The 25105-nt window shown below is 36.3% G+C and overlaps 1 protein-coding gene and 1 pseudogene across 6 annotated transcripts in view; one reads left to right on the top strand and one right to left on the bottom strand.

The window, feature by feature from the left end:
- The window catches only part of LOC115299167, a 1450-nt pseudogene extending 684 nt beyond the window's left edge, over positions 1 to 766 (top strand).
- TTLL7 (tubulin tyrosine ligase like 7) overlaps positions 1 to 25105 on the bottom strand; it is a 92991-nt gene that overhangs the window by 10432 nt on the left and 57454 nt on the right. For 2 of the 6 annotated variants that reach the window (XM_029948494.1, XM_029948497.1), the window contains 2 exons: positions 19749 to 19909; positions 6360 to 6533 (listed from right to left, as the gene is read on the bottom strand). In XM_029948494.1, coding sequence (XP_029804354.1) covers positions 6360 to 6533; positions 19749 to 19909 — 335 coding nt within the window. The other 4 variants (XR_003912022.1, XR_003912021.1, XM_029948495.1 and 1 more) reach the window with 4 other exon arrangements.

Here is a 25105-nt window from a genome sequence, read left to right as displayed (position 1 = left end):
GTAAAAGCTGCAATGGAAGGAAGATAGTTCGCGAAAAGAAGATTCTAGAAGTTCATATTGACAAAGGCATGAAAGATGGCCAGAAGATAACATTCCATGGTGAAGGAGACCAAGAACCTGGACTGGAACCAGGAGATATTATCATTGTTTTAGATCAGAAGGACCATGCTGTTTTTACTCGGCGAGGAGAGGATCTTTTCATGTGCATGGACATACAGCTGGTTGAAGCACTGTGCGGCTTTCAAAAGCCAATATCTACTCTTGACAACAGAACCATTGTCATCACCTCTCATCCAGGTCAGATCGTCAAACATGGAGATATCAAGTGTGTGCTGAATGAAGGCATGCCAATTTATCATAGACCATATGAAAAGGGTCGCCTAATCATTGAATTTAAGGTAAACTTTCCAGAGAATGGCTTTCTCTCTCCTGATAAACTCTCTTTGCTGGAAAAACTCCTACCTGAGAGGGTAGAAGAGACTGATGAAATGGACCAGGTAGAACTGGTGGACTTTGATCCAAAACAGGAAAGACGGCGCCATTACGGAGAAGCATATGAGGATGATGAACATCACCCTCGGGGAGGTGTTCAGAGTAAGACCTCTTAATGGGGCCAGTGAAGAACACTGCTGGCATTTTACATGCGGTAGTGAATGAGTGAAGGACTATAATCATAGCTCACTACTTGGCTATTGTTTTGTTTTAATATTCAACTATAGTAGTGTTTTAAAAGTTAAATGAAGAATAAAAAATATAAAAGCTCTGACTTTGCCCTGTATATATGATGACTTCAGTGTGCAAGGTAAGTTTAATACTTGTAAAAACTACTTTTAAAAAAAATCTCCCCTAGCATTTGTTAGGCCCTACCTTGTAACTGATTTCAGCTCTATGTACATGAAGTAGTTTCCAATGAAATGCTAGGTATATGTATTGACTCCAGTGTATAACCCTTAATTGTTAAGCTATGAAGTTAAAAACTTGTGTTTAATTGGCAATCAAAAAAAACTTAATTTGTAGAGAAAAAAAAAAAATGTTCAGACCTATTTGAGAACTGACAATTGATGATATTGATTCCAGTGTCGAACAAGGTATATCTCTCCAGAGTTTATATTTTCCTTCCTAAAAGTCTTACACATTTTTGTTACATTTATTCCTATGTATTAACTATTCTTTGCTGTTATTGAAAATAATATTATATCTAAAATTTCATATTTGAGCTGTTTACATAGAAAAAATACAATTGATTTTTTTATCTTGACCTTGGTTTCATTAAAGCTATTAAATTTACTTAATAATTTATCTGTAGATTTAGTTAGATTTCTATAAACACAATCATATCACCTACTAGCAGTGGGTTTTATTTTAGTGCCAAAGTTTCTTTTGCTTGCCTCTGAGAAGCAGCTAGGACCTCTAGTACAATAATAAATAGAAGTGGTAATAACAGGCAATCTTGTCTTGTTCCTAATCTCATAAGGAAATCCTTCAACATTTTATCATTAGTCATGTTTGTTGTAGGTTTTTTTGTAATTATTCTTTTTTAAATTAAGGAATTTCTCTTGTTTCTAGCTTGCTAAACACTTTTTAAAAAACATGTACAATGAATACTATCAAGTGATTTATCTTTCTTCTAAAATAACCTTTTACTCAAAAAAAATTACATTGATCCCATTTTAGTGTTATTGCACCCTTAAATTGAAGCAATAAACAGAAGTTGGTCATGATACATTATCTGATTTAAAGTTTTTGGGTTCATTTTGTGAATATTTTATTTAAGACTTTTGCACCTATATTCAGAAATAAGATCAGGCTGTCACTATCCTTTGCCATAATATCCTGGTTGGGTTTTAGTATCAAAGGTATGGTAGCCTCATAAAACAAGTTGGAGAATATTCCCTTCTTGTCTGTTCTCTAGATGGGCTTAACAGAATTTTATAGTGAAGATCTGTGAATCTACTCTAGGGTGATCTTTGAGAGGGTTTTTAATTATTGATTCAAATTCTTCAATAGTCAAACTAGTAATTTCTATATAAGATCTTCTAACAAGAAGTTGTGTCACTTTTGGTAACATAATGTGTTTTACCAGGAATTTGTTAACTTAATCTAAATTACCAAATTTATCAGCATGAAATTGTTTCCATTTTCTTACAAAATTTTCAATGATTGTAGCATCTGTCGTAATGTCTCCATTTTTGTTCTTGATGTTAACAATTTCCTTCTTTCGTATTCTTTCTTGGTCAGTCTCATAAGCTGTTTATCAATTTTACTAGTCTTTTCAAAAACATATTTATGGCCATGTTAATCTTTATTCTGTTTGCTTCATTATTATTAATTTCTGTTCTCATCCTTTCTCTGTATTCTTTGAGTTTATTTTAATGTCATTTTGTCATTTTTCAAAATGCTCCTTGTATCATTTAATTTTTGCCTTTCCTCTTGCCTATTAAGTCTATAAATATGCCTATAATGATTTATCTACATACTGTAATTTTTTATTATAATATTTTTGTTATCATTCCATTCAAAATATTTTCTTATGACCATTAGGATTTCTTCTTTGATTCATTAGTTACTTAAAAATATATTTTTTGATCTTTCCAAAGTATTCCAATTATAATTTTTGCTATTATTTTCTAGCTTAATGGCATGGGTCTGGGAAAAAAAAAACCTTGTATGAGTTAAGTCTTCTGAAATTTGTTGAAATATGTTTTATTATGATATTATATAATTAAATATATGATTGATTTTTATAAAAGTTCCTGGTGTGCTTGGTATTTTATATTCTGAGATTAGTAGATTCACTTCTATATATGACAGTTAAGTCTGTTATATTGTTAAGATGTTCTATATCTTTAACTTAAATGAATATATCTCCATCTATGGTTGTAGATCTGTTTTTCCTTGTAATTCTGTTAACTTCTGCTTTGCAAAACATCTGGTTGACTGTTACTCCTAGGAATCTAGGGTGTTTACCAATATCCTCATCTTTGGCAGGCCTTAAACTGCTAGTTTTCCCCTTGGCCCATGAGTCTATAAAAAGTACTACTCAGGGGGCGCCTGGGTGGCTCAGTTGGTTGAGCGTCCAGCGTTGGCTCAGGTCATAATCTTGCAGTTCGTGGGTTCGAGCCCCGCATCAGAGCCTGGAGCCTGTCTGCAGATTGTGTCTCCGTCTCTCTCTGACCCTTCCCTGCTCATGATGTCTCTCTCTCTCTCTCAAAAAGAAAAATAAAACATTACAACAAATTTTTTTAAAGTACTACTCAGTACTGGGACACGTGGCTGGCTCAGTTCATTAAGTGTCCAACTTTGAATCAGTTCACGATCTCACAGTTTGTGAGTTCCAGCTCTGCATCCGACTCTCTTCTCTCGAGCCTGCTTCAGATCCTCTGTCCTCCCACCTCTCTCTCTCCTCTTCCTCCATTCTCTCTTTCTCACAAATAAACATTTAAAAAATAAAGTGCTACTCAGTACTAATAAGCAGCCACTAAGTACCTGATAAACTCTCCAATAGCTTTTCTAGTTCTGATAAAAGGGAAGATTTGTCCAAAAACCTAGTGCTCTATTACCAAAGGCAGAAGTTTGAACTCAAAACTAAAAATGTTTTTAGCCATGAAATGCCTTGTGAAACGAGCTTATATGGAAGCTCAGTATATGAAATATAGAAACACATTTTAATTCTAGTATCCTGGAACATATATATATATGGTTTATATATCCATTCTATTACCTCTGAGAAATGGCTTTCCACTTGGTATGCCTATTAATTATTATTTTTCTGAGACTGCAAGATTCAAGGCTACTCTCTTCCATGGAATGGGTACCATATACACTTTAAAGCCTCTTAAGAAAGATCATGCACATCTTTGGTCAAGATAAACATGGTCCATAAACCTGATTGATGTTATCTCTATTTTCTTCTCTTTTGATTTTACAGATAAGTTAGCTAAATTTATATCTCCTCATAAAGAATTTAGGTATACCCTGTACATTGTTTATATTAGGTATATATTAAGTTACAAACATTAATTTATACTTTGCTAGGTAATTTCATAAGTGAAATGTATCCATGTATTAATAAATTTAAGTTAAGTGACTTCAACATATAAAGTAAAATGTATAGGTTTTTAACTGACAAGGGAAAGAAGATATGGCTAGTTTCACATGATTTTAAATTAATGTGACACTGACTTGGGTTTTAGTAGATAGATATCAGGAGGACATGTTCATTTCTCTTTCCTCCTTTTGTTTCCAAGTAGAAGAATTTCCACCAAATTTCTGGCCTTTTACCAGAAGTGAGTTATCTGATTTTTAGGTTTAAAATTTCTTTATTTTGAGAGAGAGAGGGAGGGGCTGCAAGAGGGAAAGACAGAGAATCCCAAGCATGCTCTGTGCTGTCCGCACAGAGCTCGATCTAGGGCTCAATCTCACGAACTGTGAGATCATGACCTGAGCTGAAATCAAGACGTGAATGCCTAACTGACGGAGCCACCCAGGTGTCCCTGATTTCCAGGTATAAAAGAAGGAACCGGTGTGCTTGGCTTGGCCCCCTTCTCTTGTTGGATCAGTCTATCTGCAGAAAGGATGCATCCTTACTTGTTCTTCACCCAACACTAACAGAACTTGCCTTTATGGGGTAGTGCAGACAGAAGATATGGGTTGATCTAGCTCTGCCTATGATGGGATAAGTACATTGAATTCTCAAAGTCAATTTTAGAGAACTCACTTGGATCAAATCTACACCATGTCCCTTAATGTAGCTTTACTTAGTAACAAAGCCACATTCTGATGATCATCTGTCTTATTCCTACATATTTCTCTCTCAAATGGTTCTGAACTTGGGCAGGAATAGAGGGTGTGTTTACTAACCCCCATGACCCAAAATGCTTATAATCACCATACTTGGGTTATACTGAACATTTATCAGCCTAGCACTCAAGATTCCAGAGTCAAGAATATCTCTTCTGACCACGAAAAGGGGGAGAAATTAAAAAGGCCTGAACCAACTACAAGGTGTAACTTCTACCTCCAGAGAGACCTCATTCTATTTGGGCTACCTACAAAAGTTATAAGATCCCTCAACAGAAAACGGGTTACAAAATCTGTAGTTGCAAGTGTGACATTAAAGATTTTGAAACCATCCTTCTTAGACTGGAACTTAAGATTTTCCTGATCATCCTCCCAGAATATTACTCTTTAAAATGAAGCCTCTTCATTTAGGTGTTATAATGTCTTAATGAGGACTATCATTCTTTCAAATCATGTGAAAAAATTAAGGAAAGTAATATGTTTTATTTCAATAATTTGCTTCAGTCAAACCATTAAACTGTAGAATAACTGCTTTGATATTTATATATTTCAAATATTAATAGCTAGCTTTACCTTTACCATCGTTCTGATCAATCAGCTTCTATTTGTCAAGGGAGAGTTGAAATAGGCTAAAGGTAATGCAACAGTCAGAATCCAATACAAAGATTAAAAATACATCTTTCAATACTTTTTGTGAAATATATTCCAAACCATTCTGCTGTTGTAAGTCAGTTTCTAGAAAGTTAGCTTTATTATACTCCCTGTGATTTTTATAACAGATTAATTTCTAAGTGTTTCAGAAGAAAACCCAAGCGAGGGTGGCTCCATTTTCCTCATTGCCTATTCAACTGTTAGTTGAATACTATAATCTTTTGACTGTCACCTAGTTTTTCAAAGTCATGGTTTTTTCTGTCTTGAGTAGTACTTCAACATATATATACTAAAAATAAAGTCACATAGCCATCTTTAATTCTAATGGAAATTATGATTGTACAGAAAAATGCCAAAATATACTTCTTTTGTACTCTGTATATTTTTGCAGCTTAAAAACAATATTATTTTTTATGATTTGGAAAACTACCTATTTTAACATGACAATATTTATTAAAATTCAATTTTTAAAAGGAACTTAATGAAATTTACCTCCCATAGATTTTTTTGGTGATGAAGGGGGTAGTGGAGGCATACCGAACAATAAAAACTAAAGACATCTTCTCAGTTCATCAGGCTGGAGGATATATCTGAAATATCCATATTGGGGAAGAAAAGTTTATTACCATTTTTTGGATGCTTTTACTTGGCTTTTGAAATCAAAAGTATATATAGCAAATAATCTCATTTCCATGTAGGTTATCTCTGTCACCTTCAGGTTTGTGGTGGTCGTCCTTCTTTGGTCCTTCAAAGGTAAAGACTGTGCAAATTAAAAGTCCTTTGTAGATAACAGCATGTAAGAATTTTTGGTCTTTAGCTTTTTCTCTAGCTATATAAATGAAAAGAGACTTTCAATTTCAAACTGCATTGTGGCATTACTCACGGGGTGTAGAGATAGAAACAAGTACCTGGAATTACTCCAATCAGGACGTGTGCCTGAGAGCGACCCTCGGGTGTCCGTTGCATATTTGTAAACCACTAGCAGGCACTGTTTACAAAGCTCAACCAGGCGCTGGCAACACTGGAGCTGCAAAGGAGTCACCACCTCCGGGCTTTTACTGAAAATACTCTCCCAAGAGGATCTGTTGGCATAGAAACAGACATGACCTCATGTGGCTGTTAAAAATGGCAACCAGCTTTATCACTTACCTAGCAACAAACCAATAAGGAAAAGGAGAAATGGCCTCGGAATATTTGAAGTGACTGTTGATGGTTGAAAGGCATAAAACAAATATGTTTTTGAAAATTAATCTTTATATTAAAAAACACAACATAGAATCATATACTATTTGTCTCTAAAGACTGCTGATACCAACCATGGGTAGCTATCACCATGGCTTCCCAACACCTTCTAAAAATGTGTTACTCTATCTTAAAGTATATGTAAAGTATCGAGCTTATTTCTCAAAAGTTAGGTATTCTAGAACTTTAGGCTGTCTAAAGTCTTTTTTATCTTTACCTTTATAGCAATAATAATCACAAGATCTGAGGAGATAGGATGGTAGAATAGTAAGGGGACCCTATGCTTGGCTCTTCCCTTGAACACAGGATTCACCATTCTGAACACCTAGGAAATATATCTGAGGATTAACAGAACAATCTGCATAATCTGAGGGAGAAAACAGGCAGAGGTAGGTATGTGGTGCAGACAGGTGAACTGGGTGAACAGAGAAAAGCTGTGGTGCTGAGAGAGGAGGGAGCTATTTTCACAGAGAGGAGAGAGAGCAGCACTCGGGTTTGCATAAGAAAGCACTCGCCCAGAAAGCAGCTAAAGGGGAAGAGTGAGAACACACCCAGGGGACTGCACAAGAAAATGGTTCCCTAAAACCATTGATGGCGGAAGGGGAGAGCGGGGGAAGGAGAAGGTTTCAATGCTGCCAGTTTAATAAACAGCAGAACACAGAGTCAGAAATTTGAGAGATCAGCCTCTGGTGTTGCCCGGGCCCCAGGAGCAGGCAACTGGCCTGAGGATCCCCTAGATCCCATGGGGAGAAATGGTTCCTCTGTTTGGAGGGCATTTGGTAGAAGTGATAACAACCCCTCTGCAGGTAAAAGACAAGGTGGGCACCATCAAGCTGCCGCCAATATAGGAACAAAGATGCGAGCTGAGGGCAGCAAACCCTGGCACCAGCTGTGTGTTGTGATTTACCATAAACTCGGAGCCACTGCCACTGTGCAGTGGCAAGACCATTTCCTGGTACAAACTGGCCACAGGGCAGTGAGACCCGCCCCCAGAAGATAACTGGGGGTCTGAACTGCAAAGGTTTCTGAGGTGGGGGGTTTTGAAACAGCTGTGCCTGAGATAAATCTCTGGAGACAGGCACTGTTTGATAAGTGCTCAGGCACAGACAGGGGGAAAGAAGGGAGCGATGGAAGCAGGGGACACAGGAGGGGCGACTGATCATGCATCTATGAGGGCGCTAACTTCCCTCTCTGGAGACTAGAGAGCAGGGTGAAGCCATTTATCATTATTAACCAACCAACAATGATCCATCCCAGTGAGCTAAACAGTGCCTCCAAGTGGAGAACGGAGCCATTACCCCAAGCTCTGCACCCCTGTGGCCTCCAGGCATATCTCCATAAGGGCAAGTTGTCCTGAGAATCTGAGCAGCAGGCCCCTCTCCCAGAAGACCAGCACAAATCCTTTCCATGAGTTTCATCTACCATAGACTACAGCAAAGTTTTAACTCTAGGAGAAACTGGATCTAGCTTCATTTGGATTTTTTGTTTGTTCATTTGCTCATTTTGTTGTTGTTGCCTCTGTTTTTGTTGTTGTTGTTTTTCTTTTCTTTTGTTTCTTGGATATAGAATGGACACTTTTTTAAATTTTATTTTTATATTATTTACTTATTTTTTAATTTTCAATTTTTTCCTCTCTTTTCTCTTTTCACTTTTTTTCTGTCAAGCTTCTCTTAAGAAGCAGACCAGAACATTCCTAGGATCTAGATTCCTTTGTTTGATTTTTTAAAGTTTTTAAAATTTTATTCCATTCTATTATTATTGTTGTTGTTTTCTTCTGCCAAAATGACAAGATGGAGAAATTCAGCTCGAAAGAAATGATGGCCAGGGATTTAATCAATGCAGATATAAGTAATATATCTGAACTAGAATTTAAAACAATGATTATAGGGATACTAGCTGGGCTTGAAGAAAAGTATTGAAGACACCTGAGACTCTCTTTCTGCAGAAACAAAAGAACGAAAATCTAGTTAGGCTGAAATTAAAAATGTTATAACTGAGATGCAAACTCAAATGGAAGACATATAAAAACAAGGATGGATAAGGCAGAGGAGCCATATAGAAGATAAAATTATGGAAAATAAGCTGAAAAAGAAGAGGGAAACAAAGTTCAGGGATCACAAAGGCAGACTTGGGGAACTCAGCAATTTACTGAAACACAATAACATTTGTATTTTAGGAGTCCCAGAAGATGAAGAGAGAGAAAAAGGGGAAGAAGGTTTCTTTGAGCAAATTATAGCTGAAAATGACCCTAATCTGTGAAGGGACACAGACATCAAAATCCAAGAAGCTCAGAGAACACCCATTAATTTAAAAAAAGTCAGCCATCACCAAGATATATAGTCAAGTTCACAAAATACACAGGTAAGAAAAAAGTTCTGAAAGCAGCAAGGGAAAGAAGTCCGTAACCTACAAGGGAAAACAGATCAGGTTAACAGTAGATCTGTCCACAGAAACCTGGCAGGCCAGAAAGGAGTGGTGAGATATATTCAATGTACTGAATGGGAAAAGTACACAGTCAAGAATACTCTGTGCAGCAAGGCTGTCATTCAAAATTGGAGAGATAAAGAGTTTTTTAGACAAACAAAAACTAAAGAAGTTTGTGACCACTAACCCAGCCCTACAGGAAATTTTAAGGGGGACTCTGAGGAAAGAAAAAAAAAAAAGACTGAAAGCAAAAGTAACAGATTAGAAAGGACCAGAGAGCATCACCACGTATCACAATGGCACTCAATATCTTTCAATTAACATGCTGAATATAAATGGATTAAATGCTCTAATCAAAACACATAGGTTAGCAGAATGGATAAAAAACAAGATCCTCCTATATCCTGCATACAAGATCATTTTAAAGCTAAAGACACAGGCAGATTGAAAGTGAGGGAATGGAGAACCATCTGTCATGGTCCTGGGTGTCAAAAGAAACGCAGTGTAGCCATACTTAATAATACAAGATTTTAAAACAAAGACTGTCACAAGAAATGAAGAAGTGCGTTATATCGTAATGGCCCTATCCATCAAGAAGATCTGACAATTGTAAATATTTATGCCCCTGACCTGGAAGAACTCAAATACATAAATCAGTTAATGACGAAAATAAAGTCATTGATAATAATGCCATATTTGTAATACATGTATGTAATACAATGTATAACATGTAGTACATGTACTACAATACATAATTGTAATACAGCAATGGACAGATCACCTCACCAAAGCAGAAAATCAACAAGGAAACAATGGCTTTGAATGACACACTGGACCAGATGGACTTAACAGATATATTCAGACATTTCATCCTAAAGCAGCAGAATACATATTTTTCTCCAGTGCACATGGAACATCGTCCAGAACAGATCATATACTGGGTCACAAATTAGCCCTCAACAGATACAAAAAGAATGAGATCATATGATGCATATTTTCAGATCACAATGCTATGAAACTTAAAATCAACCACAAGAAAAAATGTGGAAACCCCTCATACACATGGAGGTTAAACAACATCCTACTAAAGAATGAATGGGTTAACCAGGAAATTAAAGAAGAAATATAAATATACAAATGAAAATGAAAACATGGCAGTCCAAACCCTTTGGGATGCAGCAAAGGCAGTCCCCTAAGAGGAGAATACATTGTAATTCAGGCCTATCTCAAGAAGCAAGAAAAGTCCCAAATATACAACCTAACATTACACCTAAAGGGGCTAGAAAAGGAACAGCAAATAAAGCTTAAAGCCAGAAGAAGAAGGGAAATAATAAAGATTAGAGGAGAAATAAATGATATAGAAACAAACAAACAAAAAAACCAGTAGAACAGATCAATGAAACTAAAAGCTAGTTTTTTGAAATAAACAAAATTGATAATCACCTAGCCAGACATCATAAAGAGAGAGAAATCAAATAGATAAAATCATGAATGCAAAAGGAACCAATGCCACAGAAACACAAACAATTATGAGAAAATACTATGAAAAATTATATGTGAACAAACTGGGCAATCTGGAAGAAATGGACAAATTCCTAGAAACACACACACTACCAAAACTGAAACAGAAAGAAACAGAAAATTTGAACAGACCATAACCAGTAAATAATTTGAATCAGTAATCAAAAATCTCCTAACAAACAAGAGTCCTAGGGCTGGATGGGGACTTCTACCAGCCATTTAAAGAAGAGTTAGTACCTATTCTTCTCAAACTCTTCCAAAAAATAAAAATGGAAAGAAAACTTCCAAACTCATTCTACAAAGCTAGTATTATCTTAATTGCAAAACTAGCAAAGACCCCACTAAAAAGAGGAATTACAGGCCAATATCCCTGATGAACACGGATGCAAAAATTCTCAACAAAATATTAGCAAATCAAATTCAACAGTACATTAAAAGAATTATTCCCCAAGATCAAGTGGGATTTATTCCTGGGCTGCAGGGCTGGTTCAATATTCACAAATCAATGAACATGATATACCACATTAATAAAGGAGTGATAAGAAGCATATGATCCTGTCAATAGATGCAGAAAAAGCATTTGACAAAATACAGCATCCATTCTTGATAAAAACTCTCAAGAAAGTAGGGATAGTTGGAACATAATTCAACATCATAAAGACCATATACAAAATAATCACAGCTAACATCATTGTCAATGAGGAAAAACTGAGAGTCTTTCTCCTACAGTCAGGAACAAGACAAGTGTGTCCACTCTCACCATTACTATTTAACACAGTACTGGAATCACATAACAAAAAGAAATAAAAGACATCCAAATCAGCAAGGAAGAAGTCAAGCTTTCCCTATTTTCAGACAACATGATACTCTATGTAGAAAACCTGAAAGACTGCACCAAAAAAATGCTAGAACAAATACAAGAATTCAGTAAAGTTGCAGGATATAAAATCAATGTGAAGAAATCTGTTGCATTTTTTCAACACCAATAACAAAGCAGCAGAAAAAAAAAGGTCAAGAAATTGATCCCATTTGTAATTGCACCAAAAAACAATAGATACCTAGGAATATACCTAACTAAAGAGGTAAAAGATCTATACTCTAAAAACCACAGAAGACACATGAAAGAAATTGAAGACACAAAAAAATGTGAAAGTATTACATGCTCATGGACTAGAAGAACAAAATTGTTAAAATGTCAATAGTACTCAAAGCAATCTACCCACTTAATGCAATTCCTATCAAAATACTACCAGTATTTTTCACAGAGCTGGAACAAACGTCCTAAAATTTGTATGGAACCAGAAAAGACCCCAAATATCCAAAGTAATGTTTAAAAAGAAAATCAAAATTTGAGGCATCACAATTCCAAATTTCAAGCTATATTACAAAGCTGCAGTCATCAAGATGGTATGCTACTGCCACAAAAACAGACACATAGATCAATGGAATATAATAGAAAACCCAGAAATGGACCCACAACTATACTGTCAACTAATCTTCAACAAAGTTGGAAAGAATATCCAGTGGGAAAAAAGACAGTCTCTTCAACAAATAATGTTGGGAAAACTGAATGACAACATACAGAAGAATGAAACTGGACCACTTTCTTACACCATGCACAAAACTAAATTCAAAATGGGAGAAAGACATAAATGTGAGACACGGAACAATGAAAATCCTAGAGGAGAAAACAGGCAACAACCTTTGATCTCAGCTGCAGTGACTTCTTACTAGACACACTGCTGAAGGCAAGGGAAACAAAAGCAAACATGAACTACTTGAGATTTCATTAAGATAAAAAGCTTTTGCACAGTGAAGGGGAAAAAAAATCAACCAAATTAAAAGACAGCCTAAAGAATGAGGGAAGGTATTTATAAACAACACATCTGATAAAGGATTAGTATCCAAAATCTATAAAGAACTTATCAAACTCAGCACCCAAACAAACAAATAACCCAGTTAAGAAATGGGCAGAAGACATGAATAGACACTTTTCCAAAGAAGACACCCAGATGGCCAACAGACACATGGAAAGATGCCCAATATCACTCATCATCAGGGAAATACAAATCAAAACTATGATTATATACCACCTCACATCTGTCAGAATGCCTAAAATCAAGAACGCAAGAAGCTATAGGTGTGAGAAAGAATACAGAGAAAGGGGAACCCTCTTGTAGTGTTGGTGCCACTCTGGAGGGCAGTACAGAGGTTCTTCAAGAAACTAAAAATAGAACTACCCTAGGATCCATCAATTGCACTATTAGGTATTTTCCCAGAAGATACAAAAATACAGATTCAAAGGGGTACATGCATTCCAATGTTGATAGCATTATCAACAATAGCCAAACTATGGAGAGAGTCCAATTGTCCATCGACTGATGAATGAATACAGATGTGATACATATACATACATATATGTATGTGTGTATGTGTGTATGTGTGCATATATATATATATGTATATATATATATATCTCAGATATGGATATATAATAGAATATATATATTGGAATGGAATATATATATAATGGAATTATATAAATAATGGAATATTACTCAGATATCAAAATGAATGACATCTTGCTATTTGCAATGACATGGATGGAGCTAGAATGCATTATGCTAAAGGAAATAAGCCAATCAGATAAAGACAAATACCATATGATTTCACTCATATGTGGAATTTAAGAGACAAAACAGATGAACATATGCGAAGGGGATGAGGAAGAGAAGAGAGGGAAACAAACCATAAGAGATTCTTAATGACAGAAAACAAACTATGTGTTGATGGAGGGAGATAGGTGGGGCATGAGCTAGAAAGGTGATTGGATACTAAAGAGGGCACTTGTGATGAGCATTAGATGTTGTATGTAAATGATGAATTACTGCATTCTACTCCTGAAACCAATATTGCACTGTATGCTAACTAAAATTTAAATTTTTTTAAAGGGGGAAAAAGAAAAGAAAAAAATAGAAAAAATAATGATCTCACAAAAGAATTAAAATATGCTGTAATTTCATTTGTGGTCTCTGTGCTAGGAGCATGTAAATTAATCCTTGGACTATGACCATTCCTTTCAAAACCCTTTCAGATGGAATTATATCGATGATACTTCTAGAGCACAGTTTCTATATTGTAGAAGTGATGTTATCTCAGTGAATACTGCCTGATTGCAATCTCAAGTGTAGTGTCCTTTCTCCTTCAGTGCACTCAGCTTATACCAACGCAGGTAGTAGTACACACTTCCTTGGTAAACTTAAAGGTGTGTGTGTGTGTGTGTGTGTGTGTGTGTGTGTGCGCGCGCGCGCGCATGCGTGCGTGTGCGCGCACACACACACACAGGGACACAAATATGTATAAACGTACTTATAATTCCTAAATTTACTGTGATGCTTCCAATCAGGAAACACCTCATCAACCAAACCCATCACCACACAGAGGGAGGGAGAGAGAGAGAGAGACTTATTTCCTTAGTGTAAATAAAACTTTTTAAGTCTCAAGGGGGAAGTATTTTTGAGACTTGGTAATGGTTCAAATCTCACTTTACATAAACCAATTCACTTAATCCTCAGAGAAAGAAAAGAGTAGATTTTCAGAAAGAAAAAATATTAAGGAAAATATTTTTCTGAAGAAATGTCCTTCCCAGTGGGAAATTCAAAGACTCCATTTTCAATCTTCTGTGGATATTTGATATCTTTGAAATTTTTTTTAAATGCTTTAGAAACTCAGAAAGGTATTTTTTAGTAGAAAGGCTACTGCTTATTTTTTCAGGAGAAACGTGGTCCTCAAAAGACAGCATGTCATCAGTTAATGACAGATTTTCTTAAAAGGAATGAGATTCAAATGAATAGACTGAAAGGAATACATTTTCTTCCATATTCTAAGATGTTCAGGACTAAATGTAATACTGTTTTTATTATTTTAAGAAAGTTATTTACAATCAAGAAGCAGTAATATGTTAGGTAAATTAACTTTAAAAATAAGTTTTATTACTAAATATAAGAAAAACTAGACAAAACACAAATACATTTGTATATATCCTTATATGCCTGTGTATGTGTGTAAACAACCTAACCTAATCTGGTCAAGAAAAATATTGGAGAATATCGATTAATTAAAAGGAATGTGTTTATAATCAATATGTCTTAATTTCAAAGCCCTACATGTTTAGGCCCAGAGAAATACAAATTTCATATAAATACAAATACATTTAGGAAAACATCCCATCTTATGACTGCTTAGAACTTTTCTCTACACTGAAATTCTGAGCATTGCTACATCCTCTCCTGTTAATTTGGAAATATTTTTATTTTGATCCTTTGGAGCCATTTGATTAGATTCTCTATCAAGTTACACATATCGTGGCAATTTTTCTTTTCTTGACTTGGAGTATAGAGAGGTAAGAAAAGAATAAAATGGAAGATAGATAAAAGAGCTTCTTTGAGAACACTCTAATTTGGTGGAACATTCTGAACATTATATGAACTATAATATGACCAGCTCTGGCTTCTCAATCTCTCAGTCTTCCTTAAATATTTAAAATAAACATGTGGACCAAAGTCTTTTACCAATTTTTGATGTGTATGTTTACCACCACAGGCCAAAGACCACATTCTACTCTATTAATTCATATTTAAGTGTCATCACATCACTGTTCATAAAGAAAAAAAGAAAATGAATAGGAATTGCTTTATTTGGTACGAGGCTAACTTCCTCTCCACAAAGGAAACTTATCTTTCAAACTGAATATGTTAGAACTATGTCCCCACCTCCTACCCACTACCGGGCATATAGAGACATATAGAAATAAGAAGATGAAAGGATGTAAAAATAATTTATAATACCAGTTCCTTTATAAAAGAACCCAAAGTCTCATCTTCCTTCTTTCTGAATTTAAATTCCAAAAAACAGAAGGGCCAAAATCCATAAATTCAAAAAGAAAAATTAAGTGGTTAAAAATTTGTTTGGTACTTCCTAATGCTCAGAGATATATAACAGAAAACATCTTTAACCAACAATTTTTAATATAACAATAAAATACAGAATACTGAATACCTCTGGCAATAAAGGGGAAGTATTAATGAAATCCAGGACTTGAAAAGCCTCTTATAATCCAGCAATCCAATATTTTTCACCAACTTTCTCATCAAAACACTTAAAGCAGTTATCTACAAAGTAAAACTGATTCATTTTTTTTCTCATTCTCTAGCAGAAGTCTGAATGGATGACTGAGTGGACCAAACTTAAGTAGCAGAAAGGAGAAAGGAAAATAAAAACAAAACAAAACAAACAAAAACTGACCTATACTAATTGGATAAACAGCAGCAACTGAGCTGAAAAGTACTAACCACAACACATCCAATTGAAAGTAACATGAGAACAGGAAGGTTCATGTCATTTTTAGTCTATATGTTATGCATGTATTTTTACATAGGCATATAATTCAGCCTGAAAGCAGACTGCTTAGAATATTCCTAATATTTCTTCTTGCCCAAAGATTCTAAGAGGAAAGCTTTTCCATGACAAACTTCCACTAGAAAATGCCTTTGGTTAATGAGTCCAAACAGATTCTCTTTCTTTGAGATATATATATATCATGGTTTTGGAGTGGAGAAAGGGCTTTTCCAAACAATACGTTTCTTCTTCCATACCACTCCCTGCCTCCTCTTCTTTGTTTTACCTGGAAAACTATTCTTCCTCTTCCTACAAGTCTCAGCTGAAATGTTACATCCTTTGGCTACCTTTCCTGAGCTCTCAGACCTGAGTTTGAGTCCACAGCACCTAGACTTCCTCTATCCCAGCAAAATATGGTGGAAAATTTTATTCATGAAAATTCTAAGAGCTATTCCCTTACAGAGAACACATTCAGAATGTGGGGCATCAAATGATAACAAGAGAAGGTTCCATGTAACAACAGGGTCACTGAGCATGGGCTTCAGCGGCCTGGAAAAATAAGAAAGAGGGATAAGGGTGTTTTCTATTTGGTGTATTAGTAAAACTTCTGGGCCAACTCTAGGGAAACCTGCCACAAAGTTTCCTACAATATTCTTTCATGTCTCTGGATGTGGACAGGGAGTGGTTTATTTATTTAGTTTTGTTATTGGGGTATTGACAGGCAGAGGCAAGAATCAAAGTGGCCCAGGGGCGCCTGGCTGGCTCAGGCAGTTAAGCGTCTGGCTTCAGCTCAGGTCATGATCTCACAGTTGGTGAGGTCGAGCCCCACATCAGGCTCTGTGCTGACAGCTAGCTCAGAGCCTGGAGCCTGCTTCAGATTCTGTGTCTCCCTCTCTCTCTGACCCTTCCCTGCTCGCACTCTCTCTGTCTCTCAAAAATAAATAAAAAACATTAAAAAAATTATTTTAAAGAATCAAGGTGGCCCAGTTATTTTAATTATGTTCTCCCAAGATTTTACACCTAACTATGAATGACAGTTGTGCTTTTTATTAAAAGCATTCCCTTAGAACAGAGTTCAGAGTAGATTTATATCTTGACTACTAGGCTGTTAGGCCAAATGTTAAAGGAGTATGCATTGACTAAACATGACTCAAAGGATTACTGGAACTAATTTGGGTCTAACCTGTGAATCAAACACACGCAATGCTATGTGACTTCATGAAATTGAGGAGGCCTAAGAAACCCATTCGTAAGGCTGCAAAATAAAATCCAGTGTTAAGCTCACCTCTACATACCGCCCAAGTTTTAAAGAAATGAGTGGAGTGTGGAGGTCATATTGGGCTCAGAGCTACTCCCGCTCCACTTGCCCACCTGTGAGGAGGCTGAGGCTCCAGCTAAGGCTGGGGCAGGTGCTACCAAGCAAGCTTGGTGACCACTGGGAAGCTGCTTTGAAGGGAATCAGTAAAACACACAGTGAAGGGCTGGAGCTTTTATTGAGACAACCTGGGTTTAAGTCCACGCTCACCGAGTTACTCTAAGAACTTGGGTAAATTATATGCTCTCTCTATGCTTTCTTTCATTTCCTCATCTATTCAATGAGAATAATAATCATAGTTTACTCAAAATACCAAGTTAGCAATTATAAGACTATTTAATATGTAAAACCGTGTCAGTCTGTTAGTAAGTCCTCACTAAATGTTATTGACTCTCATCATTGATACCAATAGTAATAGATACCACCAGAGAAATTTAAGGGGAGTATTGTCCAAGGAACAAGAGAAAAAGATTCTGAATCAATTAATATTTCACCAAAATAGTTGAGGGAAGAGGAGCCCTAGAGGCAAAGAAGAGCCACCTCATGGGATCTTTAGAGGCTGGAGTTGGAGATTATCTCCTGAACTCAAAGCTCCCAGCACCAATTTCAGTGGCAGACTGTCTGACTGCTTTCCCTGTGAAGAAAAGCTAGGATTCATATATAGCATTCCAACCAATGGATCAACAAACAGAAAACAACAACAACAACAACAACAACATTCCAATTGTGAGTCTAGATTGAGAGAACTTCTACAGAGATCCAACAACTAACGGCCCATGGAGTATAATTCAAATATTCCACTTAACTCTCTGTAGAAATAATTTATAGCTAAGAATACTCTTAGATTTTACCACAACCCAGAGCACCTTAGAAATTCATCCTGTTGGTGAATGGCTACTGAGGAAACTGAGAGTAAGTCTGCAAATGGTCTGAATGAATCAGTACTAGATGACCAGAATCTTTAAATGGAGGACATTCGGATATCATTTCAGCCTACAATAGTCTGCTAAGATTTTACTAAAAAGGAGGTACTGGCTGAGTCTTTACACTGGATTTAAATAATGCAAAGGGAACTGGAGGGGTGGGTTGTGGAAAGCAGCCCAGTCAGATACTCAAGGACATCAAAAGCTCTGATGAAGAAAAGAATACATTTTAAAGATAGTTTAAAAATAATGAACTTATTTTTTTCTGGAACAAGCTTTAAGTAGAAGAGTAATGAGAAAGAAGACTAGAGAAATAAGAAAGAACCAGCATATTAGAGAGTGTTGTCTCTAGATAAGAACACTAGACTTTAATGATAAATAAGGGAAATCACTACAGATTTTAGGAAATGACCCGACAGTAGGATGGGTATGGGAAACAAAAAACTAGAGGCAAAAAGGCCTAGAAATCTATTAATTTTACCTGGCCTTTCTAGAAAAAGGCTAGAAATACTTTATGTCTCTTTTATAACCATTGCTTTTCTGTATCTCTTCTTTTGTTCTACAAGAGGCAATAGAGCTTACTCGTTAAGACCATAAATTCTGGGGCCAGGCTCCCTGAGTCCAAATCCCAGTTGCACTAGGTCCTCAGCACCTACCTGTGCCTCAGTTTCCTTGTCTATAAAATGGAGATAAGTCATAACACCTGTTATGAGGATTAAATCACCCATTATACATGAAGTGCTTAGAGCAATGCCTGGCACACAGTAAGTAGTGTACCTTTAGCTATTATCATTTTTAACAGTCTTAAGGGTGGGATGTGTGTGGAATTCGACTCTATCTCCAAAAGTATTCAACACAGTAATAAGTACTTAACAATTGCTAAGAACAATGAAAAAGAAAATAGCCCCGATGGGAATGTGACAGAAGAACTAACAGGACTTAGCAAACAATTGAATAAAGGCTGTGAAGGAGAAGGGAGATACAGAAACGGCAGATACCAAACCTGCATAACAAAGAGATTAAGGGACGGCCAGAGAGGTAGCCATTTCTGACTGAGAGGGAGGTACGGCATGCTGTGTTAGACATTTCAAGGCTAAAGTGACAGTGAGTCTCAACAGCTTTGGCGGGACTGAAATTCTGCAGAGGAGGAGCAGCTGGATTCTGGAAGTCTGGTGTATGAAGGAAAGAGCGGAAGAAACTTAAGGATATTGATTTGTAATTGAGATTTTTCATTAATTAAGACTGCTTTCTCTTCATTAAATTCAAATTAGTTAGGTGTTGCGTTCATATTCATCATCTCATCTAAATCAGTTTAACTGCTATAAATTATAATTGAGTACAAAAAAATTATATGCAGTAAAAAAAATCCATATTTTAAGAGATCATTATAGAAATTCTACCATTTTACTGACCTTCCTATAACTAAATAGTAAAATATTAAAACTAATAATAATAAACAATAATTTAGAACTTACCCTGAATCACAGAAACAGTTCCACAGTCCTTGACCATGACTCCACAGTAAGCGATTAAAAACCCTGTTGAAAATCCGATATAAATTTACTTCCTCGACGTCAGGGACCTTCCAGATGCGTGGAAGAATTGTACGAATACTTGTTTTTACTATGTCCAAAACCTAGTGAAAAACCAAAGTTATTTCAAAATCTAAGTGTGTGTGTGTCTGAAATTCAAAGATGAATGTATGTAATTCAAATATAAATACACACACACACACACACACACACACACACACACACGACTACACTGATTCACTGAACAGCACAGAGTAAAAATCCCATGCATTTATGTAACTTTGGTGTATGATAGGTGGCAAGTCACACCATGGGAGTAAGAAGAGATTAAGTTTGAAGTTAAGACTTAAGTTAAATCCAAATAAAATCAATAAATGGAGATTGAAAAATAGTAAGCTTTACTTAAAAAAATCAAGTTGAAACCTCACTCACTCAATTTAAAATATCAACTCTAGAGGGATTTGTGTCTTAAGTTTAAAAAATAAACCATTAAGAAAGAATGAAAGCATGCCATTTGCAGCAACGCGGATGGAACTGGAAGGTACTATGCAGAGTGAAATAAGTCAGAGAAGAACAGATATATGTTTTCACTCATATGTGGATCTTGAGAAGCTTAACAGAAGACCATGGGGGAAGGGAAGGGGAAAAAATAGTTACAGAGAGGGAGGGAGGCAAATCACAAGAGACTCTTAAATACAGAGAATAACCTGAGAGTGGATGGGGGAGAGGGTGGGGAGGAGGAGGTGGGTGATGGGCATTGAGGAGGACACTTGTTGGGATGAGCACTGAGTGTTATATGTAAGCGATGAACTTTGGAAATCTACCACAAAAACCAAGAGCACACTTAATACACAGTATGTTAGCCAATTTGACAATAAATTATACTAAGAAAATAATAAAATTAAATTAAAAAAAAATTTAAAGTTAAAAAAATAAAAAACAATTAAAAATAAACCATGTTGGTGAAAAGTATTGTTGAATATCTTTTAGTCCTTAGACTAAAAAAAGATGACTTTAAGTCACAAAAAAGTATGGGCCATAAAAGATTAATAGATTGGTTATATTAAAATTAAGAACTTCTGGCCATCAAAAATTACTTTAAAGAAAATAAAAGGTCAAGTTAGAAACTGGGAAAATATATTTAAAATATATACCACCAACAAAAGATTAATATCAGAAATACATAATGAATGCCTAAGAAATTGTTAACATAAACACAACCAACTTAGGAAAAAATGGACAAAAATACATGAACTAGAATTTCCAAAAGAGGGAATAAATTTGCCCAATAAATGTAAGGCATAAAAATGAAAACCGTAAGTATCACTTCATGTCCATTTAACTGACAAAAATTAGAAGTCTGACAATGCCAAGTGCTGGAGAGACAGGGAGGTGCAGGGTCTCTTAGACACTGTTGGCAGGAGTGGCGACTGGTGCAGTCACTCAAAAACGGCTTGGCACTATCTCCTAAAGTTAAAAATTCATATACCCTATAACGCAGCGATTTTATTCCTAAGAGAAACTCTCTCAGGTGTTAAAAACACGAGCCATGTACAAGAATGTTCTAATAGCTATTCACAATTGTAAACACCTGGGAACATACTGACAGTCCTTCAGTGAGAAAATAAACTGATATACTCATTCCCATGAGTTGTACAGTAATCAAAATGAATGAAATACAACACGCAAAACACAGAGCATCTTGTAATATAATAGTACATTTTAAAAAATGCAAACCTGAGATTATATACTAAATATTAAAAATACTTAAGGGGAATAATTATAGACATAGTAAGAATTTATAAAGAAAGAAAATAAAGAACTAATGCATTCTAAATTCAAAAAATGGCTCCCTGAGATAGGGGGAGAGGTCCAGGGGAATGGAGTAGAGTCATTTGGTTAAATAACAGGGGATTGCCAGCAGCGTATGTTTTGTTTCAGATGTACGGCGTCCCAAATGGGACAGTAACCTTAAAAACACTAAATAAAAGCAGGCCATATACAGACCAATATTGAGAAAGTATCGTGAAATAAGGACTATGATTAATCTAATTTGGGACAACTGAAATTCTAGAGGTTCTAAGAAAACTTGTAAACCCCCAAATCGACTTTGTACAATTCACATCTATTTAATACTCATACAATGCGATGTTTCCAATAAAAAGTCTTTAAAAAAAAAAGTAAGCACCAACAAATAACAGTTATTCAAGACTTTTTAACTTTTTTATTTTAATTGATGGAACTGCCTATGAGTATGTGAGTGAGTGAGTGGTGAGAAGAGAAAGAAGCTTTCAAACATCAATACTGAAGGAAGACAGATTTCTCTCAATTGGTACAAACGTACAGAGAACTGGAAGCAGATAAAGGAGGAAGAATTTAATTTGCTTCTCTTTAAAACAACCATATTAGGGGCACCTGGGTGGCTCAGTCGGTTAAGCGTCCAGCTTTGGCTCAGGTCATGATCTCATGGTTCATGGGTTAGAGCCCAGCATCGGGCTCTGTGCTGACAGCTAGCTCAGAGCCTAGAGCTTGTCTTCAGATTCTGTGTCTCCCTCTCTCTCTGACCCTCCCCTACTCACGCTGTCTCTCTTTTTCTCTCAAAAATAAATAAAACATTAAAAAAAATTTTTTAAACAACCATATTTAAAGAAGTGATACTAGTTCTCTCTGATAAGGCAAATGTAGAATAAACATCTGTTTAAAATCAATTTAGTAAAAAAAATTTTCAAAATAACACTTTATTAGAGAAGAATATCAAGTCCAGCTTCTCATGATGGATTGTGTGAGCCTCATTCCTCCCCTTCCGGTTCACCGTGACGTGGAAACAGTACTGCAGGTTGGGGGCATGTAGAAAGATGAAGGGAGAGAGACCACAGTCCGCAATAACGCTGCTTCGGAAAACATTGTCCTGGAAAAGCTTGTTATTACAGATAACAAATGATAAATAATTAAGAAGTATTAACAATTTTTAATATGAATTATTCATAATAATACTGATATGTGTATTAATTCTTTTTATTTTTTATAATTTTCATTTAAGCTATTAGTTTAACTCACATGTATATTTTTTAATGTTTATTTTTGAGAGAGAGAGAGCAAGCAGGGGAGGGCAGAAGGAGGGAGACAGAGAATCCAAAGCAGACTCCACACTGACAGATGAGAGACGGATGTGAGTCTCGAACTCACAAACACAAGATGATGACTGGAGCTGAAAGCAGATGCTTAACCAACTGAGCCAGCAGGCACCCCAAGCTCTATATTTTTTTAATGTATAAGGCAGTACTCGTGACTGATGTGACAGAAGAATCCACGCTAGCAGTAAATGACAGATTTAAGTAAATTTTTCTTTTTACTTTCTATGTATTAGTGAGTAGTAACAGGCCAAAAATCATAATACGGGACAAATTTTAAAAGTACCGATGCTAACATTAATTTCGTGTTCTATTACTAAATAGCTATTCAACTTTAAACCATTTGAGATTATAGGTTCTTTCTTTCTTTTTGAATACATTTTATGGTAAAATGCATATGATGCATAAGAACCAAAGAGAAGAGCCTGCCTGCTCTATGCTAAGCACTATATTAAGTGCGTTATTTAGTGGAGACTCTTTCCCACTGCTCTGTACATGTTTTAATCTTAGTTTAGAGGGAACTTTAAAACCCTGATGATCTAATCTCCTAGCCCACACATGACTGAAAACCACTTCTGAAAGCGGCCAGGGAGTTAGGGGTGGTGAACGCTTCTGCTCTGCTCCTAATGTCTCTTCCAACATGGAGCGATGAATAAATTTGCGAGGCCTCTTGCACCACACCACGCATCTCTGCCTGAGTGATTTCCCAGAGTCATGAGGCTAGCATGGCCTAGGCAGCCAGAAACTTGCTCCTCCTTTTCCTGAGCAGCCCACTGGGAACATACATTCTACTTTGCTTCTCTTTGCCCCCAGTTTTATTTTATTTTATATTTTATTTTATTTTAATGCTTATTTGTATATTTTGAGAGAGAGAGAAAGGGTGAGTGGGGGACGAGTAGAGAGAGGGGGAGACAGAGAATCCCAAGCAGGCTCTATGATGTCAGTACAGAACCTGATGTGGGGCTCAAACCCACAAACCATGGGATCATGACCTGAGCTGAAATCAAGAATTGACTGAGCCACCCAGGTGCCCCTGCCCTCAATTTTAAAGAAGCAAGCTCCCTGCTTCTAGGAAAAGGAGTAGGTTAGAGAGACCTATAATTTGGAAGGAACAAGGGCATGTAAACCGAGCGGACAAGGACCGAAATCCTCTCATCTTCCCTCTGAGCCTTCCCTCATATACACTCCTTTCCTCTGCTCGGAACACTCTTCCCCTGTCTATTCACCTGGTGAACCTACTCAGGGAGACCTTTACCTGCCACTAAACTACGACCCCTTAACCCCCAGTTCCTCCTCTATTAATAATTACCTTGCTTTATTTTAATTTCCTGTTTAATTAATATAGACTGTCACCCATATAAAGGGAAGTATTATGCCCATCTTGGTAAAAAACTTATCATGTCCCCAAGGCTCAAGACAGGTCCAGCATTCAGCAGGTGTTTATCTTAGTGAAACTGTCCCTTGCAGCAAAGTGAAACCTATGCAGACAAGGTAAAAAGCAGAGCTTACACTTTTTCAAGGGCTTCCTATGGACCTCATTGTGGACCAGAGACTGTTCTGAACATTTTTCTTAATGTTTATTTATTTTTGAGAGAGAAAGAGAGAGAGAGAGAGAGAGAGAGAGAGAGACTGGAAGAGGTGCAGAGAGAGAAGGAGACACAGAATCCAAAGCAGGCTCCGGGCTCCACGCTGTCAGCAGAGAACCTGATGCGGGGCCTGAACTCACAAACCATGAGATCATGACATGAGCTCAAGTCCAACGCTTAACCAACTGAGCCACCCAGGCATTCCTGTTCTAAACAATTTTACACAGAACAAAAACACAAGGTAGGTACAAACTGATTCACAATCCCTTTCCAAAAAATCTTGAAGCTTAATTCCATAATCATAAATATTGCTATTTCTGCAGGAAAACATATGACTATTCAAACCAAGAGACAAGACAAAAAGAACACATACCCTCCTGTCAAGTCATTCTCATCAAATGAATTCAAGTAGGTTAGGTCTTGCTGCCTAATGGTTATGAAAATTTCTTCCTTTTTTTTTTAGTTTATTTGTTTTGAGAGAGAGAGAGAGAAGAGAGAGCAAGTGAGCACCAGTGGGGAAGGGGCAGAGAGAGAGGGAGAGAGAGAGTCCCAAGCAGGGCTCAATCTCAACGATCGCAAGACC

Source organism: Suricata suricatta, chromosome 8 (genome assembly GCF_006229205.1).
Source record: "Suricata suricatta isolate VVHF042 chromosome 8, meerkat_22Aug2017_6uvM2_HiC, whole genome shotgun sequence".
Taxonomy (NCBI): Eukaryota; Metazoa; Chordata; class Mammalia; order Carnivora; family Herpestidae; genus Suricata; species Suricata suricatta.
Note: the sequence above shows the minus strand (reverse complement) of the source record. Positions and strands in the feature narration are given on the sequence as shown.